We start from the raw sequence: 24,590 nt of genomic DNA on the forward strand, positions 1-24,590 counted from the left end.
TCAGATTATCGTTAAAAATTAATTGATGGTCGTAGGTTGTATTTTTGTTATTTAATAATTTAACAAAATACATAATCAGCAAAAACCTTATTTAACATACGAATGGTTTTTGCAATCACAATCAATACAGTGTTTATGCTTGTTTAGCATTGGCTGTTAAATAATTTGTGTTCGATTGTTTCCTCTGTTGTAGAACCCTCGTCCTTTTTAGGATGTGGTAGTTGTATATAAGTACTTATTTTTTATAGTAGTGTACTGAAGCGGTACTTTAACGCAAAATGAGTAATTTGGAAGAAAATAAAATACAGTCGAAACGTAGAGTGTTATCTCCAGAAGAACAGCGTTTAGTTCTTAAAGTCGAAAGTTATTTCAATTTGGAAAAAAATAATATGGGTCCATTGACATCTATTATGACAGTTCAAAACGCACATGTGATGCTTGTGGTATCTCAAAGAGGACATTCCAAAGAATTAATAACATGAGTGAGGATGAAATAAATAAAGTAAGCAAGAGAAATCGTCAACATCCAAAAACTTTAGATTTGTACCATTCAATTAAACTTGCAATTAAAAATATAATATATAGTATGTATAAAACCAAAGAACATTTAACAGTTAGTGCTGTGTTGCAAAAAATAAAAGACAAGAAACTGTGTGATAATTGCATAACGAGAGACTTGTAAAACTGGTATGGGAGGAGATTCCCACAGGCAAAAGACCACTCGGACGTCCCAGAATGCGATGGAGAGATAACATCCAAGCAGATCTCCGGAAAATGAACATTCCATTTGACCCTATGTTGATGGAAGACCGAACAAATTGGAAAAAAGTTGTACAGTCAGCCAAGGCCCACCCAGGGTTATAGCGCTACGTGATGATGATGAACTGTGTGATATTAGTTTAACAAGTTTGTAGAGAGTTTTGAAACTTTTAAGTTTTCGATATAAAAAGACAAATAATAGACAAGTATTGTGTGAACTCTCTAATGTTGTTTCAAAACGGTGGCATTTTTTAAGAAAATACATGAACAATAAAATGTCTGATAGTCCGAGGCAAGTTGTAGTTTTAGATAAAACTTGGATTTTCGCTAAAGGAAATATATCAAAATCATCCTGGCAAGATGGCACCACGACATTTTATTCTTCTAGCCGTTCCGGTAATGGTAAACGCTACATTATACTTCATGCTGGAAATGATGAGGGTTTTATTCCTGATGCTAGTTTAATTTTTTCGTCCACAAAGAATACAGGTGATTACCATGGAAATAGGGATGCAAATATTTTTGAAGAATGGTTTGAAGAAAATTTGTTAAAAAAAATTGGAGCGACCATCAATAATAGTGCTGGATAATGCATCCTACCACTCAAGAGTAGAAGAGAGATTTTATTCAAACAGCTGGACAAAAGAAGAAATAAAGTTGTGGTTGACAGAAACGAAAATTTATCACAGTGACATATTTTTGAATGTCGATTTACTTCAAAGGTGTGGAGAGCACAAAATTAAAAAGAACTTTGTTACTGACCAAATGGCTCTTAAATATGGCTATGAAGTTCTTCGACTTCCGCCCTACCATTGCCTTTATAATGCAATTGAGTTAGTTTGGGGTATAGCTAAAATTTTTTATGATAAACATGCATCCAATACAAAAGATGACGCTAGCGTTCTTGGTTTATGGAAAGAATCGCTAGAACAAATAAGGAACAGCTTGATAAATTACTCGTGTAAAATGCGAGTAATTTATCAAGCTGTTTGCTTTTCAAGTTTTAGAAAAAAGTGGTAAAAATTTGAATTCGGTTTCGCCAGGAAGAAATCGTTTGATTTCTCTTTTTGTTTTTAGATGGCGTAGTTACGTCCGTATATAGTTATTTTGATAGCTATTGTCTAGGACGGGAAAGATTTTTGTTTTGGTTCAGAGCAGTGGCTATACCGTTCTGAGGAGACCTAAAGAGGTCGAAATACGTATAAGCGGCTTGTTGCTGCCCTGTATCGAAACAAAAATCTATTACAGTCATTATGTTTTATTACTTTACTCCGTTTGGAGTACCAGAAATTTGACCATGATGAACGGCATGTGGAATGCAATTTTAGATTCCCTTGCCGAGTAATTTATCAAGCTGTTTGCTTTGCAAGTTTTAGAAAGCACAGTGGTAAAATATTGAATTTGGTTTCGCCATGTAGAAATCGTTTGATTTCTCTTTTTATTTACTTAAGTTTAAACACATTAAAAAGTAACAGTTTGTTTTAAACTCCAAGGAAAAATAGTAGGTTCATCCTTTCAGACATAAAATTATTTGTATAGATCGTTAAAACTAAAGAAAAAAAATTGAACGCTTAATTAGATTTTATTAATTTTACAGATTTTAGGATATTAATAATTGATATTAATTAACTTTATTGCCTTCACACAATTAAGTTGTGTTCGATTCCAATAATCATTACCCCATTTAAATTAAAACACAAAATATTAGCCATTGTTTTGTATCTTAATTAACAATAAAGTTGGAATGATAATGTATAAAAAAGACCAATACATAAAAGGAAGCACTTGTGTTTGAATAACTAACAGGATGAAGCTTAATTTAGTTATCTTTATAGGAATTTGCATTTATGGTATTCAATACAGTGAAGCAGGCTGCTGTCCTAAACCTAAACCTGTCGTGATTACTGAGTAAGTCTTAATTATATGATTTAGTAAAAAATTGTAATACTCCTTTTAATAATTACTTACATTACTAACTTTCCTTCCTGGTGTCTTTTATATCTATACAGCTTTATATCCTTTCGCTTTAACTAATTTATTAGTCTCTTTTTTTAAACTGATTCTTGATATTATTGACAAAATAGTTTATGGTCTCAATGAAGATCCTTTTGTATTGACGAATTTACCGCATCGACCATAAGGTGATTACAAAAAAATTACTTATTAATATGGATAATGTTACTTTTTGTACTAAAATTTGGAGAATTTAAGGTCTGCACTGTAACAAGGTGGAAACAGTTAGTTTTGAAGCTAAGCTTAATAGGCATGTTCAGATAAAAAAGTTCAATAATACTTTACGAATATAATTGAGGTTTTGAGAACCAGAGCGGACCATCCTGTTGAAACATTAAATGGAGAAAACTGAGAATAACAAAAACTGGTATTTTAAAGAATTTTTTGTGACTTACATAAAAGTGTTAATTTTTTTTAGTATGAAGCACTGGCAATAGTAGTGGGTATTTTGTAACGGATTGTACAAGAAAATATGTTTTTTTTTGTAATTTACAAAAATAATGTGGGTTGATTCGCTTTGGCATTTAGAAAGTCTTCTATGCATGTATAATAGTCCTATTAAAAATAGACATAACTATGGAATAGCTTTATTGTTAGTTACATAAAAATACAAAAGTATATACTTTTGGCCCAAATCATCTCCTCGCAGTGAAATTTTGTCCTGAATAGTATTGGAGCATTTGAGATCTTTATAAAAGGCATGATAGATCGGTGGAATAAACTCGGTCAATTGCAACAGGTTTTTTTTTGGCTGGAGTTATAACATTCCCGTCAGGATATAAAATTGGTAATTTATCCTTCAAGCGATCCTTTGGTATATTCCTTTTTTCAATATTAAATTTTTGAAGTTGATGAAGATCAGTTACACCATATTTAAAATAAATAACACAAGGATCATCTTTTTTTAAACTAATGCTGTGAATTTTTAACCACTCGACTTTCGTTACATCCTCCGAGACTTTCCTATGTGTAGTATTTTGTTATAAATTAGCTCTTGAAAAGAAATTTTCGGACCCCATTTCTATTACATGAAAATATTTTTTCTTCTCGCCGTGGAAATTACACTGATCCAATATTTAGGATGAAAAATGTTGTACACAGTAATGCCATTTTAATATTTCTATTTTAACCACCGCAGCCATCGGAATACATGATTACTTTCTTGCTTCTAACATAATTTTTAATATAATGGATAAGACAGGAGCCAACTTCCTGAGCTCCTCTAGACGCAACGGATTCATTCCATACATGCATCTTAACTTCTCCAGACTGTAGATTGTGGACGCCCAGACAATACGTCCACAATTGCCTTTTATAATGGTATTCCTGTCGATAACACTGGGGTGGGCAGTGCCTTCATCAAATCAAAGGCAAAAAACAGTGATGTCGTCTTTATCTGTTGTAAGTTTAGAATCTTGTACCATTGATTCTTTTAGCTGTTCTGATTTTCTCAGGTGAAGTTCTTTTTCAATTGTTAGCTCTTTTTTTCTTTGCAAGTTGTTTTCGTTAGTATGTTTTTGTCTTTTTCATAAATCGCATTTTCTACAAGAATCAACAATCGGAGCATGACAGTGTAAATCAAACTTTGTATTGAAAATGTTTCGAAATATGAACTCGGAAACAGGATCCTTTGTTGATTTCTTGTATTCACTAAAAATAATACTAATGTTTAAATCAGGAGATAAATATTTTCTTTTTGTTTTGTGTCATGCATAGTGAGAAATATATGATGGTATTTTTTCAATAAAATCACAAACGGCTTTAAGGCTTATCCTCGAAAATCCTAACGGTAAAATTCAGTGCGATATTTATTTCAAAAATATCTTTCTTTACAAAAACGAAATCTATTCACGAAGAATAGTCTAAACGTCATCTTGGACTAAAGTTGGGCTTTTTACCTACTTACAACCGAACACCCACCCCCTGTAGTGAAAAGTCTTGGGTCTATACAATAAAGCGAGCGGGAGGTTTTCTATTCAGTGCGGTTATGGTGTAATTAGAATAATAGGAGTATACCAGAGTAATATTATTTATTAAATAATTAATTCACAACTTAGCAAAGGTACATACAGGTATGTATAACAAGATATTTTGAGGTCACAGTATTGCCGAATTCGTTTTTTGTGTCTTATATTTTTTTTTGTTTTTTTTTGTTACTTTTTTACTGACAAATTGGTTTTTAACGTAGAATTACAGTTTGATGATAAATATTCTGAAATGGAAAATGTTGAGATGTGGCGAATAAAAACATTTATGAAATTAAAATGAAAGGATTTACGTCTATTAATAGTGCGATTTATAAAATTAGTACTCGTACTTGAAGCCCAAATCGCGGGAGGAATATGTGCATCAGTTTTCAAATATTTATTATTTACTATATAATTTCTAAATTCAACCACTTTCACTTCTTTATGTAATAATGTATCTGTTTTGACAACTAAATAAGTAATTAGACAAAATAATGAGTATTATTTTGAAATTATTAATTTCAAAACAGGAGTTTAAAGAATTAGAAGGAGGTAGTCCGGGCCCAGTTGAACGGTCAAGCTTATTCCAGTGGAATCTACATATCTTTTAATAAAAGGAATGAAAAAAGTGCAACTGTTGATACAATCACTGATAACATCATCCATGACATAGCTACTTAGAATGGGTGAAAGACTAGATCCCATAATTTAAACAAAAGGTCAGAAATTCAAAATCTAAGCAAAATTTATAATTATATTATTTCTATGTAGTTTATATATGAAACCAGTAAACTATCACATTTTGATTTAATTTTCCATGTATTTGTTACATTTTTTTAAGCACCTATTAATGGTGAATAAATCTTCTTCTTTTTGTTACTAAACAAAAAAGAATTTTTATACAAAATTTTATTTTTGGCAATATAATCGTCAAAAATAAAAATTTTAAGTTGGTATTTATGACATTGAGGCTTAATTGTAATTGTCACTATTTAAATTTATTTATAAATTCAATTGTTTTTATGTTAAGAAACTTTTTCAAAATTATATTAAATTTTCAGAGAAGCATTTATTAGAATATAGCATTTTTGTATTAATATTTTTTGAAATATGTTAGCAGCATTTTTATATACTAAATATTTGTAATGAACGTAGAAATTACATACAAATTAAAAAAAGAGTGATCAAAATCCATTGAGTAGATCCGGAGATATAGAAAATTTTATTAGTTTAAAATTGTTTGTTCGGTATTTAAACGCCATGGATTTGTGGGTTCTTCCTAGTCACTATTTGAACTACATTTTTGAACATTTTAGAGGGTCCTGTAAAGGTACAATGTTTGTGCAAATTTTTTAACAAAAAATACAAATCCCATTCTTTAACATGGCGTCAATAAGGTTCCTTCATTATTATAATCAAATTAGCTGTGAATTAACAAAAAAACATGGCTAACTTTGGCCCAAATTAACCTAGGCCAAATTTTTTTATTTGAAAATTTGGGTGAAAATACTAGCTTTTTGAATGTAAAAAAAATTTTTTCTAGGGACAATGTTTTTAAAGTTATTCTAAATGTTTATAAACTACATAATTTCAAAAATTTGACATCAGGATTTTTGACTATAATAAATTATTCTTTTATTTTTTTTTAATGCATATTGATAGTATAAGTCTTTTGCTTTCATTTGTCACCCACAGAATTACTCTATCTTTATTATTTTCTATCTCTGTTGTTATTGTAAAAAAAAAGTCTCTGAGATAAACAAATACAATAACTTTTAAACTAATTAATATATCCGTCCCAAATTTTGAGGGTTTGTTAAGTACCCCAATACCCAACTTTGGGTGGAACTCTAAAGTTTAAAGTTTAAGTTTACTAATTGTCACTTATTTTGCAGTTTGCGAAGCAACAAATTGACTTTTTAACTTTCAAAAATCGGCATTTTGAAGCTTTGTCAATATTCTAAAAAATAAAATTTTGTCATTTTATGTCAATTATTTAGCTTTCTAATGGAGTGCAAAAAATAGAAAAAATCGGGTTTTTTGCATTAAATTGTTAATCATTAAAAAACGGCTCCGAACTTTAGGCAGGAAACAGATAGGTTTTCTTCTTATAGGTCTACAATAACTAAAAAAGTTGTCAGATACCTGGATTATTGAGTGTTACGAGAAAATCCTTATTACCCTGGACTAATATGACTAGACAAGCAAGTGACGAAACAAACTTCATATATTATGTAAACTTTACTAACAAAAACGTTTAAAATAAATATTCCAATAACTATAAATAATCAAATTCCATATTCAAATACTGCAAAATATTTGGGTATTGTCCAATAAATATAAATAATCAAATTCCATATTCAAATACTGCAAAATATTTGGGTATTACTCTTTAATAAGCCCTAATAATGTTATTCAACATTATTTATGAGAGAGTGTATATTTCTTACCTACCTGTCGGCGAGAATCCAGAAGCTATCGACAAAGACAGCCTGTACTGACCGAGAGAGAGTAATATTTAGCAGAACTTTGAGATTTTTTAAAAAGTTTATATCAAATAGCTGCTTTGTGTTACACTTTATGGTAAAAATAAAAACAGATTCGGAAAGTGGGTCAAATTCTGTAGTGCCCTATTTCAAAAAAAAAAATTTTACGTTTATTTTAACTAAAAATATTTGAAAAAAAAATATTGTTTAAACAATTTATTAATTTACAACCAAATAGTGCACTAGAACTTTTTAAGACCTTTCATATAAAAAAAGAATCATCTTGGAATTTAGCTATGCCCAGAATCGCGAGGAACGGCCTTAACAGTTTCGAGTGGGGTTTTATTAGCAGGCGGATATCTTCCACGTTGGTCTGTGGGTGGAATTAGATTCTGTTTTTTCTTCAACGTTCGATCAAGTTTACCATCGCTGATGTTCAGTACTTGCTTAAATAATATTTTGCATATTTTGATGCCGTTGCCTTCATTGTTAGGTAAATAGTAATGTCGTGTGAAATTCTTGGATTTTCTCAAAACTTTATTATTTGAATAGTGACGTGCAACTACTACTACTTTTACTAAAAAAATAAATGCACTTTGCAAGTCGATACTGGCAAGACCATAAACTTTTTATTGATCTGCTCTTGACTTTCGGTGTTCAACAACTTATGGCAATTTAGTTTGCAACATAAATTTATCGGAGTATGTATTATGACCGGAACAATCTTACCTTTATTGCTTGTTTACTTTTTTCCACTCGCCCGTAAAAACTTACGTTTGTTTTTCTTCCAGTTATTCTCGCAGCGTATGCGTTTCTTTGATTTTGGCTTGTCTTTAAGCTGTTCTGGACTTACATGTTGGGAATCTATTTCAGTATCACTTGCAGACTCCAAGTCTGAAGGCACATATTTGTCCGAACTACCATTATCTTGGTACTGTAAGGGTTCACTGTCAGATTCAGCTTCTAAAAATAATAATAAAAAAATATATATAGAACTTTGAGGCAAATGTGTGAACAAAGTTTTTAAATAAATTTATTTGAAAGCATATTTCTTGAAACTAGCGATTGTACCTACAGAAAAAAACCTGACAGTATTAAAACCACGTGTTTTACTGACCGTTATTTTCAAAACTTCACTTCACTAAAAAACAAGAAATAATACATACCTTCAATTTCATGTTGATAAGAAATATTCAGTTTAGAAGTAGAAGCCATTTTACACGCTTTTTTAGGCTGTACTGTGTAAAAAATAATTTTAATATCAGCAGATAGTACTATCATGTGTTATTAAGTCACTGACAATTTAAAGGCTTAACTAGTATTCCCAGAAACCAAAGCAGACCATGCCCTATGAACAACTAAACAGACTGAACTAGGAGACATATTATTATGCGGCATCTTGCAGACACTTCGGTAATTAGGGATCTCCGTGAGGCATTTCTCCTGGAACTACCTTATCTGTAGCATGACCTTTACGGTTCAATTTATTATTTATTTTATTTAGCATATAACTACATCACAGTTAAGTTTTGTGTACAAGTAAAGAAGACAATACATTGTAAAAAGTAAATAACAGTAATTAACTTTTACAAACAAACATACAGTTGACCAATATATTTAATTGGTTCTTTGGTCGCAACTAAGGAATCTGACGAATTATCATTATAGGATCTGATCGGGCATCTCCTCCACTAGATGTTTAACCGTTTGTCTTGCAGCACCGCAATCGCAATTTGGAGAGGGTATTTTGCCCCACCTAAAAATTTAGTCAGAGCTACTGCCACAGTTTGTTCTGATTCTGTTCAGTGTGGCTCTGATTCGTCTTGGTTGGTCGCAACCCTCTGGCTTGCTTGTGATTCATGGCATATTCCAGGTGTCAGGCGGTGCATTTTTCTCCCAATTTTCTCGCCACCGGTCCCTCATCTTGAAGTTTCTTTTAATTAGACTTGCAGAATCGAAAGTTTACCTATTATCATACGAAGTTAAAGTTATTTGTGCATTTTTACAAAAGCTATCAATAATTTCCAAAAAATCGTCTTTACAAACTCTCATTTTTATGGAGATTTTAAGTTTTTTCAGTAAAATTGTGTCAATTTTTCATATAATTTGTTGGTCTTCACCTTTGATAAGTATATTTTGTCAAACGTAGGAAAGAGTTTGAAAATCTTACAATCGCCATGCAGTGTTATGGCGATTGTGAGTTTTTTAAACTTTCTCCTATGTTTAACAAACTGTAAAATCAATAGCAATCTTTCATTGTTTATATATTATTTTTATAAGTAGAAATGAAGTTTAATCTTTTGCATATTTTGAGTGTTATACAGTGTGGCGCACCGAAAACGAAACAGAGGCATTTACTGGCAGATGATTCCTTTTTTGAAAAAACGCTCGGACCCGTCGATTTTGTTTTCGAGGGGGACACAAAATTGGCATAAAATTACTTTAACATTTGCAGCCCCTTAAGCGGGGGTGGCATCATCCCTAAAATCTTAAATGAAAAGGGGGGTCGAATGGTCCATTATTTGAAAGGTCTTTCAACTCCCTTTATAATGATGTAAAATTCATGTATTCAATTCAGTAGTTTTGGAGATTTATTGATTTAAAGTTTAAAGTAGACTTTAATAGGTACATCAAATTAGTTTGTACTTCTTTCAGAAGAAATTTGAGTAAAAGCATTTTCTTGATAAGTAAATGCTTTTATTTACTACGCCCATGGTTTATTAATAATAAAAATAGCAATTGAAGTGTCCTTTGTGACAAAAAAAGTTGTTTCTTGAAGAAAGATAAGTAGAGAATGCCACGTACTTATTTTAAATAGGAAATAGTACATTAGTTTGCGATTGATTTGACCAATCTTTGTTGTTAAAATATCATTTATTGCTTTATACATAAATTAACCATGGTATATTCCACGGCAGAAAGGGTTAAAATTATTGAAATATTTTTCGGAAATAATCAGTGCGCTAATAAAACAGCACAAATTTTTAATGAGCGACATGAGAACAATAATGTGCACCGAAAATATGTTCTAGAACTTGTAGCTAAATTTCGGGAAACTGGATCAGTCGCCAATAAAAAACGTAATATTGAAAATCCTATAAGGAACGAAGCAACAGAAGTGGGGGTTTTAGGGCAAGTTATTGTAGATCCTACATTAAGTACCCGCAAATTGCAAACTTCGTGTGGTGTTAGTCGACGTACTATCCAACGGATTCTAAAGGCCCATAATTTTCATCCGTATAAAATTCACCTTGTACAAGAACTTAATGAAGACGATTTTGATAAGCGATTAGAATTTTGTGAAGTTATGAGTGAACGAATTACAAACGATGAACAATTTTTATTTAACATTTGCTTTTCCGACGAATGTTCCTTTTTTTTAAATGGCGAAGTAAATCGTCATAATTGTCGATATTGGTCAGACTCTAATCCTAGAATTTACCATGAGGTACACACACAGCAGCCACAAAAATTAAATGTTTGGGCTGGCATTTTTGGCGATCATTTGGTTGGTCCTTTTTTCTTACCTGGAAATTTGACTGGTGAAATGTATTTGGAATTACTGCAAAATGCCATAGATCCTGCGCTAACAGATATAATTGAAAATCAGAATGATGGTCGATACGTTGAGAATATGTTGATGTTCAAAAAGGATGGTGCCCCACCACATTACGCATTAAGAGTTCGGCATTATTTAGATCAGACCTTTCCAGGTCAATGGATTGGTAGAAGAGGTGCCGTTGAATGGCCCCCAAGATCGCCAGATTTATCACCTTTGATTTTCTTTTTGTGGGGTTACTTAAAAAGCAAAATCTATGCTACTCAGCCAACATCCTTAGAAGATTTACGACAAAGAATTGTGAATGAGTGCCATCAAATTACTCCTCAAATATTGCAAAATGTCCGGCAACGTTTTCAGCAAAATCTTTATTATTGCATGGAAAGTAATGGTGGTCATTTTCAACATTTACTCGGCTGACAGGTCAGTTCATTCTTTATTTTTTAACAACTTTGCTGCTATGTATTGATCTCCTCTTACGATGATGTATTTAAACTTTAAATCAATAAATCTCCAAAACTACTGAATTGAAGTACATGAATTTTACATCATTGTAAAGGGAGTTGAAAGACCTTTTAAATGATGGATCATTCGACCCCCCTTTCCATTTAAGATTTTAGGGATGGTGCCACCCCCGCTTAGGGGGCTGCAAATGTTAATGTGATTTTATGCCAATTTTGTTTCCCCCTCGATAACAAAATCGACGGGTCCAAGCGTTTTTTTTTAAAGGAATCATCTGCCAGTAAATGCATCTGTTTCGTTTTCGGTGCGCCACTCTGTATATTGTTATCACCAAATTTATCAAAAGCAGTTGTTAGATACCTTTATCAAAAATGTCACAAAAGGCTTTTTATTTGCTATTTTTTATGGTCTATAAATAAATATTCGTAAAATAATATGAAAACGATGGGTCGTCGTTTTCATCGTCGTTATAAAGTGCCTAATGACATTAGAAAAATGGTAAATATGTTTAGCTATACATCTGTAAAATAAAAATAGTAAAACAAAACATTAATACTAACCAAATAAACGAAAGTTAACAAACGATTAAAATTAAAATAAATATTAATAAAATAATTATTTAAAGAAAGATAACAAACATGTGACGGTTATAACGGTACAAATTCTTATTTGAAAGTAAAACAAAATGGTTGCAGTACTTATTTGCGATTTTATGAATAATGAATACTAATAATTTTAAGATTATTATATTAATAAATTAATTTACTCAATTTATCTACATTTTTAGCGCAAATATTGCAGCTGTTGGAGATTGCATAAAAGATTTAGTGAACACATATCAAAACCAAGATCAATTAAAGAAGATCATTATTGAAAGGTAAGTTAATTATTATAGTTTCCCCCCTTTTTACAATAGGTGCAAATGTACAAAATCAATACTGGCCAAAAGCCAAAAATGGCGCCACTAAAATTTTCTGTTGGAAAAGAATCTTACAAATCCGTGGGTCGACCACAGGACAAATATTGGAATTTTAAATGAGTTAAAAGTCAACGAATGGCTATATAAAACCAGTCCATCTTCAACGATTTAAATACTTTGGTCATGTCATGAAAGTAGACACAGAAAACATGGATAGACTCATTATATGAGTCTATCCATGCATATCATTATATGCAGTTTAAAAATTGCAAACAATTACAATTTTAAGAAAATACTACCTTGCAGATGGCAAGTTTTAAATGAATAATAAATATTTCTTAACAAATTACTTAAATTCTAGAAAAGATCCTAGCTACATACACCTACATAAAAGTTGAAAAGAAACTTGGCTTAAAAAGTTAGGTTATATCAAAAAGAATATTGGTGAAATTTTAAATATAAAGAAAAGTCACCCCAATGGACAGAAATGGGTTCTTGGAAAGAAATCTCACTTTAAACTTATTATTAATAATACTAGACTATTTATAATTGATATTTATACTACATAGGCTATAATTAGCATTTGACTATGGAACTGTTATTATAATAAATATAAATCACCGGATCTGGACGGTGGGCATCCAATACGAAGCAAAGTATTAAGCTTTTGTACACAAAATTACGGCGCACATTAACTGGCTCCCGTACTGTATAAAACTACTTTGATCGTACACGAATTGGCTCCCAAACCCATACATGAACTGGCTCTCACCAATTACGAAATTCTGAGAAATTAAATATCCTTCTGAAACTTGGATTTTGAAGAAAAGATGTATAATATACACCAGAAGTTAGAAATGTGGTTGTAAACAATTTATTTATTAAAGAAACTGCAACTTACAGACTATACAAGTTGATGCCTTCTTGACATATTTTTTACAAACTCAAAAGCAAAAGCAGTTATAAGTTTTTTCAACGTATTTGATGTTCAATGAAATTTCTTTTAAGACGTATTGGTTCTCGAAACACTCTTTTATGAATAATACTACTACTTTTTACTTTATTATAGGAATCCAGTTAAAAATTTTTCAGAACCTGCAAAAATTGGAAAATTTTTGGATGGCAAGTATAAACCAAAGAATTGAATTTTGAATGGAAACTCTTGCATGCATTCGTCGTTCTTCGTAGAGACGTACTATTGTCGGCCCATATGGTACGTGGAAATTTGTCGTCTTCAGCAATGTTGTTCTCCACCAAGAAATCTGCAAATTTTTGAACTGCTAAATGTCTGGATAAGACTGCTCCAATGTCAATCGCAAAACAATCGCCTTAGTCTTCGGAGTCCAAAAAAGAAGCAAAATAAAGAAAGGAAAATAAAATATTTTAAGTAGATATAAAATATAAAAAATAAAATAAAAATAAAAATAAAAAATAAAAATAAAAACGTTTATTGCCATACTAAAATATATACATGTCAAAAAATTAAAAATTTTTGCCTTCTTTCTTCTTCGGCGTCCCGCTCTTGCACCGCCAGCGCTTGTAGATTTTTCCTTTCGGCTTCTGGATTTTCCTGGGTGGTGTTCTCGTCTGATTCTGTAGGTACTTGAATCGGCAAATGTACCTACTTCCCTGCACGCCTGGTTAGACCCTGATCAGGTGGTCGATCAGTCGGTGGGTGGATCTAAATATCCTCTGGATCCTGTTCTTCTCGAGGATATCCCTGGTCTTTCGTAGTCTTCGTGTGGCCTGGTTGAAGAACCACCTGGTTCTGTTCTCGGCCACTTCCCTTAGTGGCGTGTATCCTAACCTGTTCTTGATCGTCGCGTTTGTAACTCTATCCTCCCATGCTGCTCCGTCGATGATTCGGTAGCATGAGTTCTCAGTTGCTTCCAACTTTTTCCAGTGTGATTCCGCAATGGAGCTCCACACTGGTATAGCATACAGAATCACCGACCTAACATATGCTTGGTAGAGTTGAATTTTCTTCGCCTTCGAGAGTGGACTGGACCTAAAAATGAAAGGAAGTATTAGTTTTTTAGCTGCATTAGCTTTTACCTTAGTTTTTTGTGTATGCACCCGGAAGTTGAGTTTTCTGTCGAGGTGGACTCCTAGGTATTTGACCGTCTCTGTTTCCTGAATTCTGTTGTCTCCTACTGTGATCTGGTTCCGTAGTGGTCGTTTGTCCTGGCCGAATATGATGAACTGCGTCTTTTCGGCGTTGATCTTGATTTTCCATTTTTCGGTGTAGTCCGTGATTTTTTCCAGGTGGTACTCCATGTCATCTATGATTCTTCCTTCGTCTTTTCCGGATGCATACACTGCTGTGTCGTCTGCATACAGGGCTGTAGAAGTCCTTGGATCTGTTGGGAGGTCTGAAACAAAAATGTTATATAAAATGGGTGATAAGATGCTGCCCTGAGGCATTCCTTCCTGGATTTCTTGGATCGTTGACATCTTTTGGTCAGCTGAAACTTGGAATGTTCTATTGGATAGATACCTGTCGCAGATGTTGATGAGGTAGTGTGGAAGTCTAGCCTTGTCCATCTTGTAGATTAGTGCCTTCTTCCAAACCGTGTCGTATGCTTTCTCTATATCCAGTATGGCTAATCCTGTCTTCTGTTTCCTGTTAAATTTTATCTTCGTGTCGCTGATGATCCTTGCTAGTTGAAGTTCGCAGTTTCTTCCTTTTCTGAAACCAAACTGGTCTTCTTGGATGACTCCTCTTCTTTCTGTATGCTTCACCAGTCTCTTGTGGATGATTTTTTCTAAAATTTTTCCCATCGTTTCCAGGAGTGATATGGGCCCGTAGCTTTCCGGTCTTCTTCCATCTTTCCTTGGTTTCAGAAGAGGTATAATCTTGGCGTGTTTCCAGTTGTTTGGAAAATGTCCTTTTTCCAGGCAGTATTTGAAGATATAGTACAGCTGTACTATGATCTTCTTCGGAAGTTCCTTGAGGGTGATGTTGTGGATTCCTTCTTGTCCTGGTGCTCTGCTTCCTTTCAGTTTCCTGATGATTTTCGCAACTTCGCTTGGGCTGGTATGGTCTTCCTCGTCTATTTGGAACTGGTTCCTTCTTCTGATCCTGTTGTATTCTTGTTCGACTTGCCTCCTTGTTCTTGCATCCGACATATCCTGGTTTTGTCTGTGTGTGGCTGCCATCTTCCTTGATATTGCATCTACTTTTCCTTGGGTGTCGTAGTGTGTTCCCCCGTTGTCTATGATTTGTGGCATCTTTTGTTTTCCTCTTCTTCTTGCCTTCAGCATTTTCCAAACATTTGCATGGTTTTCTTCCGCTCTTCTGATGTTGTTGTGCCATTGGTTTTCGGTGAGTCTTCTCAGTCTTACTCTTATTTCTTCGGATAGGATGTCTCCGTAATCTTTGAATTCCTGTCTTCTAGTCCTTTGGAATGCTCTTCTGGCCTAGTTTCTGTTCTTGATGATGTCCTGCAGTTCTGTTGAGATGATCAGTCCTCTGTTGTTCGTCATTGATTTTGGGATGTTGGCTTCCATGGCTCGTTGGATTCTTCTTGTGATTTCTTCGATCTTTTCCTCTACCTCCTCTGTTGATTGGAACTCTCTCTTCATTTCCATTTGGTTTAGCTGTCTTCTGTAGTTAGGCCAGTTAGCATCTTTCCATCTCCATCTTTCTACTGGTTCTATCCTTGGCAAGTCGACTCTCGATATCATCCTTCCTATTACTGGTTTGTGGTCCGAACTGCATTCGAAGTAGGTTCTGACGTCTTCCATTATTACATCTTTGGTCATGAAAAGATCCAGTGTTGAGTTATTGTGTCCTCTTATTGGGTTGATCCTTGTTGGTTCGTCTGGAGCGAATAACATCCTATCTCTGTCCTCACAGTATCTTAGTAGAGTTGTTCCTGGTGCTGTGTCCGTCATACATCCCCATGCTGTGTGTTTGGCGTTGAAATCTCCTGCTACGACTACGGTTAAGTAGATGAAATGTCTGATTCTTTTAAATATTCCACAGCCACAACCACAGCTTGTATACGTGAAATTGACAAAACAAGAGGGTAAAAAACTTAGTTTCTGAGACCAAAAATCTAATCTTGTTTTTACTAAATAATACTCTAGAAAAACTACTCCAAAGACTTTGATACATCAGTAAAAAAAATATGTAGTATGTGATTCTCCATAGTACTTATTTATTACAAGATGTTTCGGTTGTGAGAAATAAAATAAACCTGCTGTAGGTGGATATAGTGAATGCTGAAAAGCCGTGTGCTATACACAACATTACTGAGGGATACAGCAGGTAGCCAGAGGCTCTCTACAGGAAGAACTCATATCCTCTTTTATGCAATATGGTTGTAAGGACAATTCCTCTATATTATTGTGTAGTTTAGACAATTGCTTATAGTCCACCAGTGGTATTTAAAAATTAGCTTTGTTTAATAGTACAAATGTCGGACAATTTGTTTTTCGTTTAGAAAAAAAAACATTTAAATTTAAAAGGAAATTCCCAGTGGTTGGCTGTATACCATAGTTTTAAAAAACTTACTATAAAGTAAAATCTTCTTGCGTAAAATGATATACTATAACTAGCCACATAATGAGCTCACAGTGGCAACAACCAACTCTGTTGGTTGTGTCTTAATAATTACAATGTTTATTACTTGAATTATGAAATTTTTATGTCGCTAATAACCTCAGAGCTTGATGCAATTATTTTGTAAAATAAAAAAAATAGAATTTAAGGGCCATCTGACCTCATTCTATGACCTTTTCCAATTACTTTGTAAACGTTTTTCACTGATGATGATCCAATAGGATTGAAATTGTTCTGAAAAATTATAAATCCAATTTGGGATAATTTTTAAAAATGTTTAATAAATTTTATACCATTTTACGCAAGAATTTTTTTCTTTATAGTAACTTTAAAAAAAAAATAAGAAATGTAACGTTTATTTATGTACTTTATTTTTGTTTAGAGTTACAACTATAAAAGAAAAATTTACAATAACTGTTCAAGCTCGTGGACTATTCTCAGGCTTCCAGAGTGTGCTCAGGAATATCTATAATGGGGCAGCAAACGTAGTTAATTTGTTATTACCTCGTAATAAAGACTTTTTCGATGTAAGTATAATGTTTTTAAAATGGATCTCTTGATAAATACTAAAAATATTATGTTTTTTAAACGCACAGAAAAGTATCTGTAATTTTTAACTTTACTTTACTTAATCAGTAGACCCATTTGTACCTTTCGGTGTTGGGCCGTTTAAAATACAATTCGTTAAATTACAATATTTGACAGTCTTCTGAGGTGTCCTAGCTCTTAACGAACTTTCTCCATTCCTTCCTATTGGATGCCATCTGTGTTGCTTCCTGCCAAGTCTTACCCTTACTCTGCAGTATCTGCGAGATGTCACTGTTCCATTCTTTAATGGGTCTTCCTGTTCTGTTCTTCCCTATTGGTTTGGCGTCATACACTCTTTTTACTTGTCTATTATTGTCCATCCGTGCTAGATGTCCGAACCATGCCAATTTTTTCTCCTTGATTTGACCTTGTATTGGTTTGATTTTGAGTCTTTCTCTTATTTCTTCATTTCTGATTCTATCAGTTCTTTGTACTCCTATCGTTCTTCTGAGGTATTTCATCTCTGCTGCCTGAATTCTGCTCTGATGTCTTTTGTTTAATATCCAGTTTTTTGCTCCATATGTCACTGTAGGTCTATATATTGTTTTGTATATTGTTATATTGGTCTTTGTTGATATTTATTTGTTATTAAGGAATCCTCTATTTAGTGCTTGGAATAGTTTTCCTGTGTTTTCCATTCTGTTGTTAAGATCGTTCTCAATGTCTCCTTTGTTGTTGATTACTGTTCCTAAGTATTTGTATGAATTTGTCTATATTATTTTTTGTTGGTCTATCATTACTTCTATTTGATCTTCGGTCCCTTGGTTCCTTGATATTTTCATTATCTGAGTCTTCTCTTTGTTTACGTTTAAGTTGTATTTACTTGCTTCTAGGTTCCATTTCTCTAAGTTGTATTTCAGTTTTTCTGCAGTTTCCGCAATTAATACTATGTCGTCTGCAAATATACACATCTCAGCATTTATCTTGTGCATTCTGTTCCAACCGATGCAGTATTTCTTGAATGTTTTCTTACATTCTTTCACTATCTCATCTATTACATTTATGAATAGCACTGGGCTGAGACTTCCCCCTTGTCTAACTCCTTGAGTTGTTTTCAATGGTTCTGACTGTATATTTAACATTCTTAGTGTATTTGTTGTTTTCATGTATATACTCTTTGTTGCTTCTATCAGTTCTTCACTTACGTGTTTCTTCTGTAGGCTTTCCCATATATCTTTTCTTTTAACTGAGACGATTGCTTTTTTCATGTCTATAAAGCTCAGATATATTTCTTTATTTTTTTTTTAAGGCTTTTTCTATTACTTGTTGCATGGTGAATATATGGTCTTGTGTGTTGTGTCCTTTCCTGAATCCACTTTGTACATCCTCTAATTTATGTTCTATTTCTGTTCTAATTTTCCTTTCTATTATGGTTTCGTGTACTTTTGCTGCTACACATAGTAGTTATATACCTCTAGAGTTCCTACAGTCTCTTGTGTTTTCTTTCTTGTATATAGGTATAATTACTGCATTTTTCCATTCTCTGGGTATTACTTTTCTCTTCCATATTAGGTTATATATGTTTAACCATTTTTTGTTTTGCTTTTACTCCTATATATTTCATCATTTCTGGTGCTACTTCATCGCTTCCTGGTGCTTTTCCAATCTTTATCTTTCTTATTGCTTCTTCCAGTTCTTCTTTTTCTATAGTTTCTGGATTTTCTGTGTTTCTCATGGATACTCTCTTGTTATGGCTTTCCTTCTCCATTGTATTCGCTTGATTTCCATTCAGTATCTGTAATTATTCTTTATTATCTCCACTGCATTTAAAGAGTTCGACACTCAAAAAAATTATACTCTCACTAATATTTGAAGAGGTGGCTTCCAAAAGGGCTTAAGTCATTTTTTTTACATTTCTTTACAATTCATGTCATAATAGCTTAAGTCATATTAATTACAATCATAATAAAAATATTGATTTCTTCCTATTTATAACGTCGGATATCGGAATCTGCTGATTCTTAATAGTAGGGGAGCTTATGGCTACATTTCTATATACAGATAGTCAATTCGACATTCTGTCAAGGCTTCCAACATTTTTTGTTGATTTACGGTGTCGAATGCCTTTTCATAGTCGACAAATATTAAAGCTAGTGGTTTATTACATTCAGTGCATTTGTCTATAAGATTTTTTATTACCAGTAGGTGATCGTTTGTTTCATAGCCTTTTCTAAAACCCTCCTGTTCTATGGGCTGATAAAATTCCAATTTATTTTCTAGTCGTTTCGTAATTATTTTTGTAAATAGTTTATAAATATGTGAAAGTAGACTTATTGGCCTGTAATTCCTGAGATCGGTAGCATCCCCTTTTTTATGAAGTATGATAATTTCTGCGTTATACCACTGGGTTGGTGTTATTGCTTCCTGCAAACATCTAGTGAATAGTTTGGCAAGGACCTGCCATAATCTTTTTCCAGCCATTTTCAAGGCATCTGCCACTATTTCATCGCCTCCGGAGGACTTATTGTTTTTCATTTCTTGCACTGACCTTCGAACTTCATTGGGTGTTACGTCCGGTAAAATTTCAGATCCCTGATTAATTATCTTTGGTAATGATCCACTCCGGTAAATTGCTTTTCTTTGTATAGTTGTCTATAAAAACTCTCTATCGTATTTATAATTTGAACTCTATCCTCAATGATTTGCCCCTGTTCATTTCTTAATTTGTGGACGTTTTTTCTTCCAATGGACATGCTCTGTCTGAGTACTTTCAAGCTTTTGTTTTCTTCTATTACTCTGGTATTGTATCGTCTCAGATCTTTTCTAACTTTCTTTTTAATTTTCTTATTTAAAATTCGTAGTTCATTTTGGTTATGATCCTGATTTTCAATAAGTTTTCTTTTTTTGTCGTGTGTATCCAAACTAGTTTTAATATTTTCTTCATAAAGTGTTATATCTTCTTGGAACAGCCACCTTCCACTTTTCTTTTTGAGGATCATTTTTGTTCATTCGACTTCAGTGTTAAAAGTTTTTTTTTAATATAATAATGGACGAAATAATACAAGCAGTACGTAAAGGTCATGGTTACAGAAGAGGGGACAAAGAAATCTAAATATTATGTTATGCAGACGACGCCGCATTAATCGCCGAGACAGAAGACGAGCTCCAAAGATTAACACATATATTCAATATAACAGCCAAGAAATGCAATATGATAATATAAGCAGAAAAAAAACATATGTATGACTACATCTAAATACCCACTACGATGTAAAATAGAAATTGATGGAAAAATAATAAAGCATGAAGCAAGGTATAGATATCTGGGAATAGATATTACTAGTTAAGAAGATGTTGAAGAAAAAGTACGACAAGAAAGATTAAAAGTAAGTTAAGCGGTGAGATCTCTTAATGACATAATCTGGAAGAACAAACACCTAAAACAAGACACAAAAACAAGAATCTGTAAAGCAGCAATTAGACGTATATTAACATACACGGCGGAGACAAGACCTGATACATCTAAAACCAGATGACTACCACAAACAACAGAGATGAAAATACTTCGACGAATATCAGGAAACAGTCTGTTGGATAGAAAGAGAAAGGAAAACATAAGAATAGCGTGCAATATAAAGGACATAAATGGATGGGTGACAAAACGGAAAGAGGAGTGGAATGAACATGTTAGTAGAATGGTAGAGGATAGGATAGTACGAATAGCACGAGATAAGTCACTAAATGGACGAAGAAGTACTGGCAGATCAAGAAAACGATAATTGATGCGATAATTCAAACAATATAGGAGGGTAATATTTTATTTACGTTTTACAGAGAAAATTCTAATTTGTGGAGTTATTAAGAAAAACCGTTTAAAACCATGCTTTATTCACGTATAATTTGTAAACTTTTAGTCACAAATAACTCCAAAATCATTCAGTTTTCCAAAAGGAGTTTTTTTTTTTTTTTTTTTTTTTATTCAGTTTGATGGCCTTGGCCGAGCCAATTAGCCAGACAAATTTAAAGACAAACAATTTTTACAATCAGAGGAATTTTTTACAATTAGAGGAATAAACATATAATCATCCGTACAATCTAACGTGCAATTAGTAATAATTAGCAATTAACAATTAATAATTAGTAATTAGTAATAATTCTTTTTTTTTTTTTCTTTTTTAATTTTTTTTTTTTTTTTTTTTTCCTGCGCTAAGACATAACCCGATTCAACATCTCGGAGGTTTACATCTTTTTTTTTTTTTTTTTTTTTTTTTTTTTTTAATTTTTTTTTTATATTTAATTTTTTTTTTTTTTTTTTTTCTATAATACAATATTTACTTAAATATAAGTTAGTTTTAAGCTACAATTTATATTTACAGTTTTTGATATGTTCGTAAATCATTTTTAATATATTGATATCTCTAGAGAAAATCAAATTGTTCAGGTAGACGGGAAGTGGAATTTTTAATATAATAAGATTATCATAAAATTTGTTTATGTTTACTGATTCGTGGGAACATTCAAGAAAAATATGTAATAAGTTACCTTCTTTTCCACACTTGCAATTAGGTGACTCCGCGAGACCCAACTTGTACATATGAAGGGGGGTAAGAGCATGATTAGATCTTAATCTGTTTATAACCCTTATGAAATGGCGATTTGATAGAGTATGAAACCATCTTTTTATGGGTATTTCAGGCTGCATTTGTTTGTAATTATTTCCAGTTCTCGTGTTTCGATAATATGTTTGCCATTTTTCTTTTTGATGCTGTTTACTAATTATATCAATGTCTGAAAAGGGGAGTAAGTTCAAGGGGGCTTCTTCGCCTATGTCTAGGGCAGATTTGGCTAGGCTATCTGCTATTTCATTGCCCTTAATGCCCGCGTGTCCCTTTATCCATGATATAATAATGCTTTTCCCTAAATTTGTAATTTTATTGTAAATAGTCATAATTTCTAGTTCTATATGATTTAGTTGTTTGGACCTATGTACGTTTGTTAGTCTGTCGACGACACTCTTACTGTCTGTAAATATTATGCAGCTGTAGGGTTCGTTACTATGTATATGCCTTAATGCAAGAAGAATCGCTGTCATTTCAGCAGTGTATATCGATGATTCAGCTGGCAATTTCAATAATTTTTTAAATCCGCTTTGAACATTAATTAATGCACATCCTACTTTGTTTTGTACTTTAGATCCGTCTGTAAAGTAAAACTGATAGTTTGGCCATTTATGCCGTGTAAATGATTGAAAAGCGACTGGATCTAAATTACTGTCCATAAAAAAGGTATTAATATGTTTTGAAAAAAGCTCTTCTAATATATGGGAATACATAGGTGAAACTTGATTTTCATACGTATAGAAAGTATGTCGGTATTGAGATATCCTCAGGTAACTATTTACCAGAAGAGAACATTTTTTCTTTGTCCAATATTTATGAGTTAGATCTAAAATTGATAAAATATGAATATCCTGTAGATAGTTAGTATTTTTCCCTATGGCTCTAGTAATGAATTTATCACTTAAAAACTCCCGTCGAAATTTCAGAGGTGGTTCTATCGCCTCAACTTCCATTATATTAACAGGTGTAGAATTCAAATATCCAAGACAAAGCCGAAGGCATTTATTTTTTTGTATTTCTAATTTATTTAAATGTGTGTTTGCGGCAGTTCCATATAAATGACAACTGTAATCGAAAATGGGACGAATCATAGTACGGTAAAATAAAAGTGCTACATTTGGATCAGCGCCCCAGTTAGTTCTACAAAAGGCTCTTAGAATGTTCATTGCATTTTCAGACTTTTTTATGACATGATGAATTTGATCCTTCCATAGGAGTTTTCTGTCTAAATAAGTACCGAGATATTTTATACAATTTTTAATAGGGAACTGAATTTGACCTACTTCCAGATGCCCTTGTGGAATTTGATGTTTTCTAGAGAAAATACAAATTTCAGTTTTAGATTCTGATATATCTAAACCAATATTTTCATAGTGATTAAGAACAGCTTTAATTGAGAGATCAAAATTATTTTTACATATATCCAATGATTTGTGGGCTGTGTAAACTACTACATCATCAGCATATTGAATAATTTTTGTTGGACTATTAATACAATTTTCTATATCCATATTATATAAAATAAATAGTATTGGGCTTAATATGCTACCCTGTGGAAGTCCTATATTCGTAAGACGTGGTGGAGAGATTGAATGTCCAAAAGGAGTTAATCTCACATATTTTAGTTTCGGCACTTAATTTAATAATTTAAAATATGCAGGACTTTTGGTCGTTTATGGATCAATCGCGGGGTGTAACTAGTAGAATTGCAGGCAGCTGGTTACCGACGCTTGAGTAAGCAAAAGATTATATTATAATCTCCAATAAATATATTTCATTTTCAGGTAGTCGCTAATTGTTCGAAGAGATTTTTAAAATTCTTTATCCGAAACAACCAACCACTCCTAGATGTGTGCAACAAAATCACACTTGCTGGAACATCCATAGCAAGAATAGCATGTCATACTGTCATAGATAGCTTTCTAGGTAAATAAGTACCTAACCCGTCTAAATAGGATTACATTCATTTATCTAGAACATAAAGTCAGTAATCAAACTCATTGTATATTTTGACAATAAATTATTTGAAAATACTTTATTTGTTTGTTTTGTTAACTCGTCATTAGACCTAAGTAAATATACAAAAATCCATACATTGCATAATGTTGCATATTTTATGCAAAAAGCTGAGGATTTTGCATATTTATACAAATAAATGCATAAAATGCATAAACGTCGGCAATAAATTGGACGGCGTTGTGCACCACTAGACCAAGCGCCATTTGCTGCAATTGAATGGGTGATTGGAAAAAGGATAACATTCCTGTGAACCATGATTTTAGAAAATATAAAAAAACTGTTTTGCGCCCAAACCGCTAGTTTTACTAAAATCATTTCTATTGAACATTTGTTTACCTGGACAAGGTACATTTAATGCCAAAGTACTAACAGTTCAGGCCTATTAGGTAAGTAATTATTGATATTTAAGTACAAAAATCTTATCCTTTTTCCACTCAAAATGGAAAACGTGAGTAAGACAAAATAAAACATGGCATTTATAATATTTTTAGTCTTCTGGGTCACTGTTCTCTCTATTTGTTGTAGGGTTTGTAAGTATATCATCATAGAAGGCCCTGTAGTCTTCTGGTATATACTGTATTATTTTAGAGCTATCTTCTAACTTCTTGGAGTTGATAGGAAGTTTGTCGTTGTATGCTTTCGAGATGGGAAGGTTTACATTATCTTGTTTCTTCATATTAAAAAGACCATAG

The 24,590-nt window shown here is 32.6% G+C and overlaps 1 protein-coding gene across 1 annotated transcript; it reads left to right on the forward strand.

The window, feature by feature from the left end:
- The first annotated feature begins 2,508 nt into the window (after nt 1–2,508).
- LOC140438418 (uncharacterized) lies at nt 2,509–23,912 on the forward strand. Its single transcript, XM_072528100.1, has 4 exons — nt 2,509–2,667; nt 12,034–12,123; nt 17,115–17,259; nt 23,664–23,912. The coding sequence occupies exons 1-4, from the start codon at nt 2,567–2,569 to the stop codon at nt 23,811–23,813; spliced, it is 486 nt and encodes a 161-aa protein (XP_072384201.1). The 5' UTR covers nt 2,509–2,566; the 3' UTR covers nt 23,814–23,912.
- Nucleotides 23,913–24,590: the final 678 nt, after the last annotated feature.

The sequence above is a fragment of the Diabrotica undecimpunctata genome, chromosome 4 (assembly GCF_040954645.1).
Source record: "Diabrotica undecimpunctata isolate CICGRU chromosome 4, icDiaUnde3, whole genome shotgun sequence".
Taxonomy (NCBI): Eukaryota; Metazoa; Arthropoda; class Insecta; order Coleoptera; family Chrysomelidae; genus Diabrotica; species Diabrotica undecimpunctata.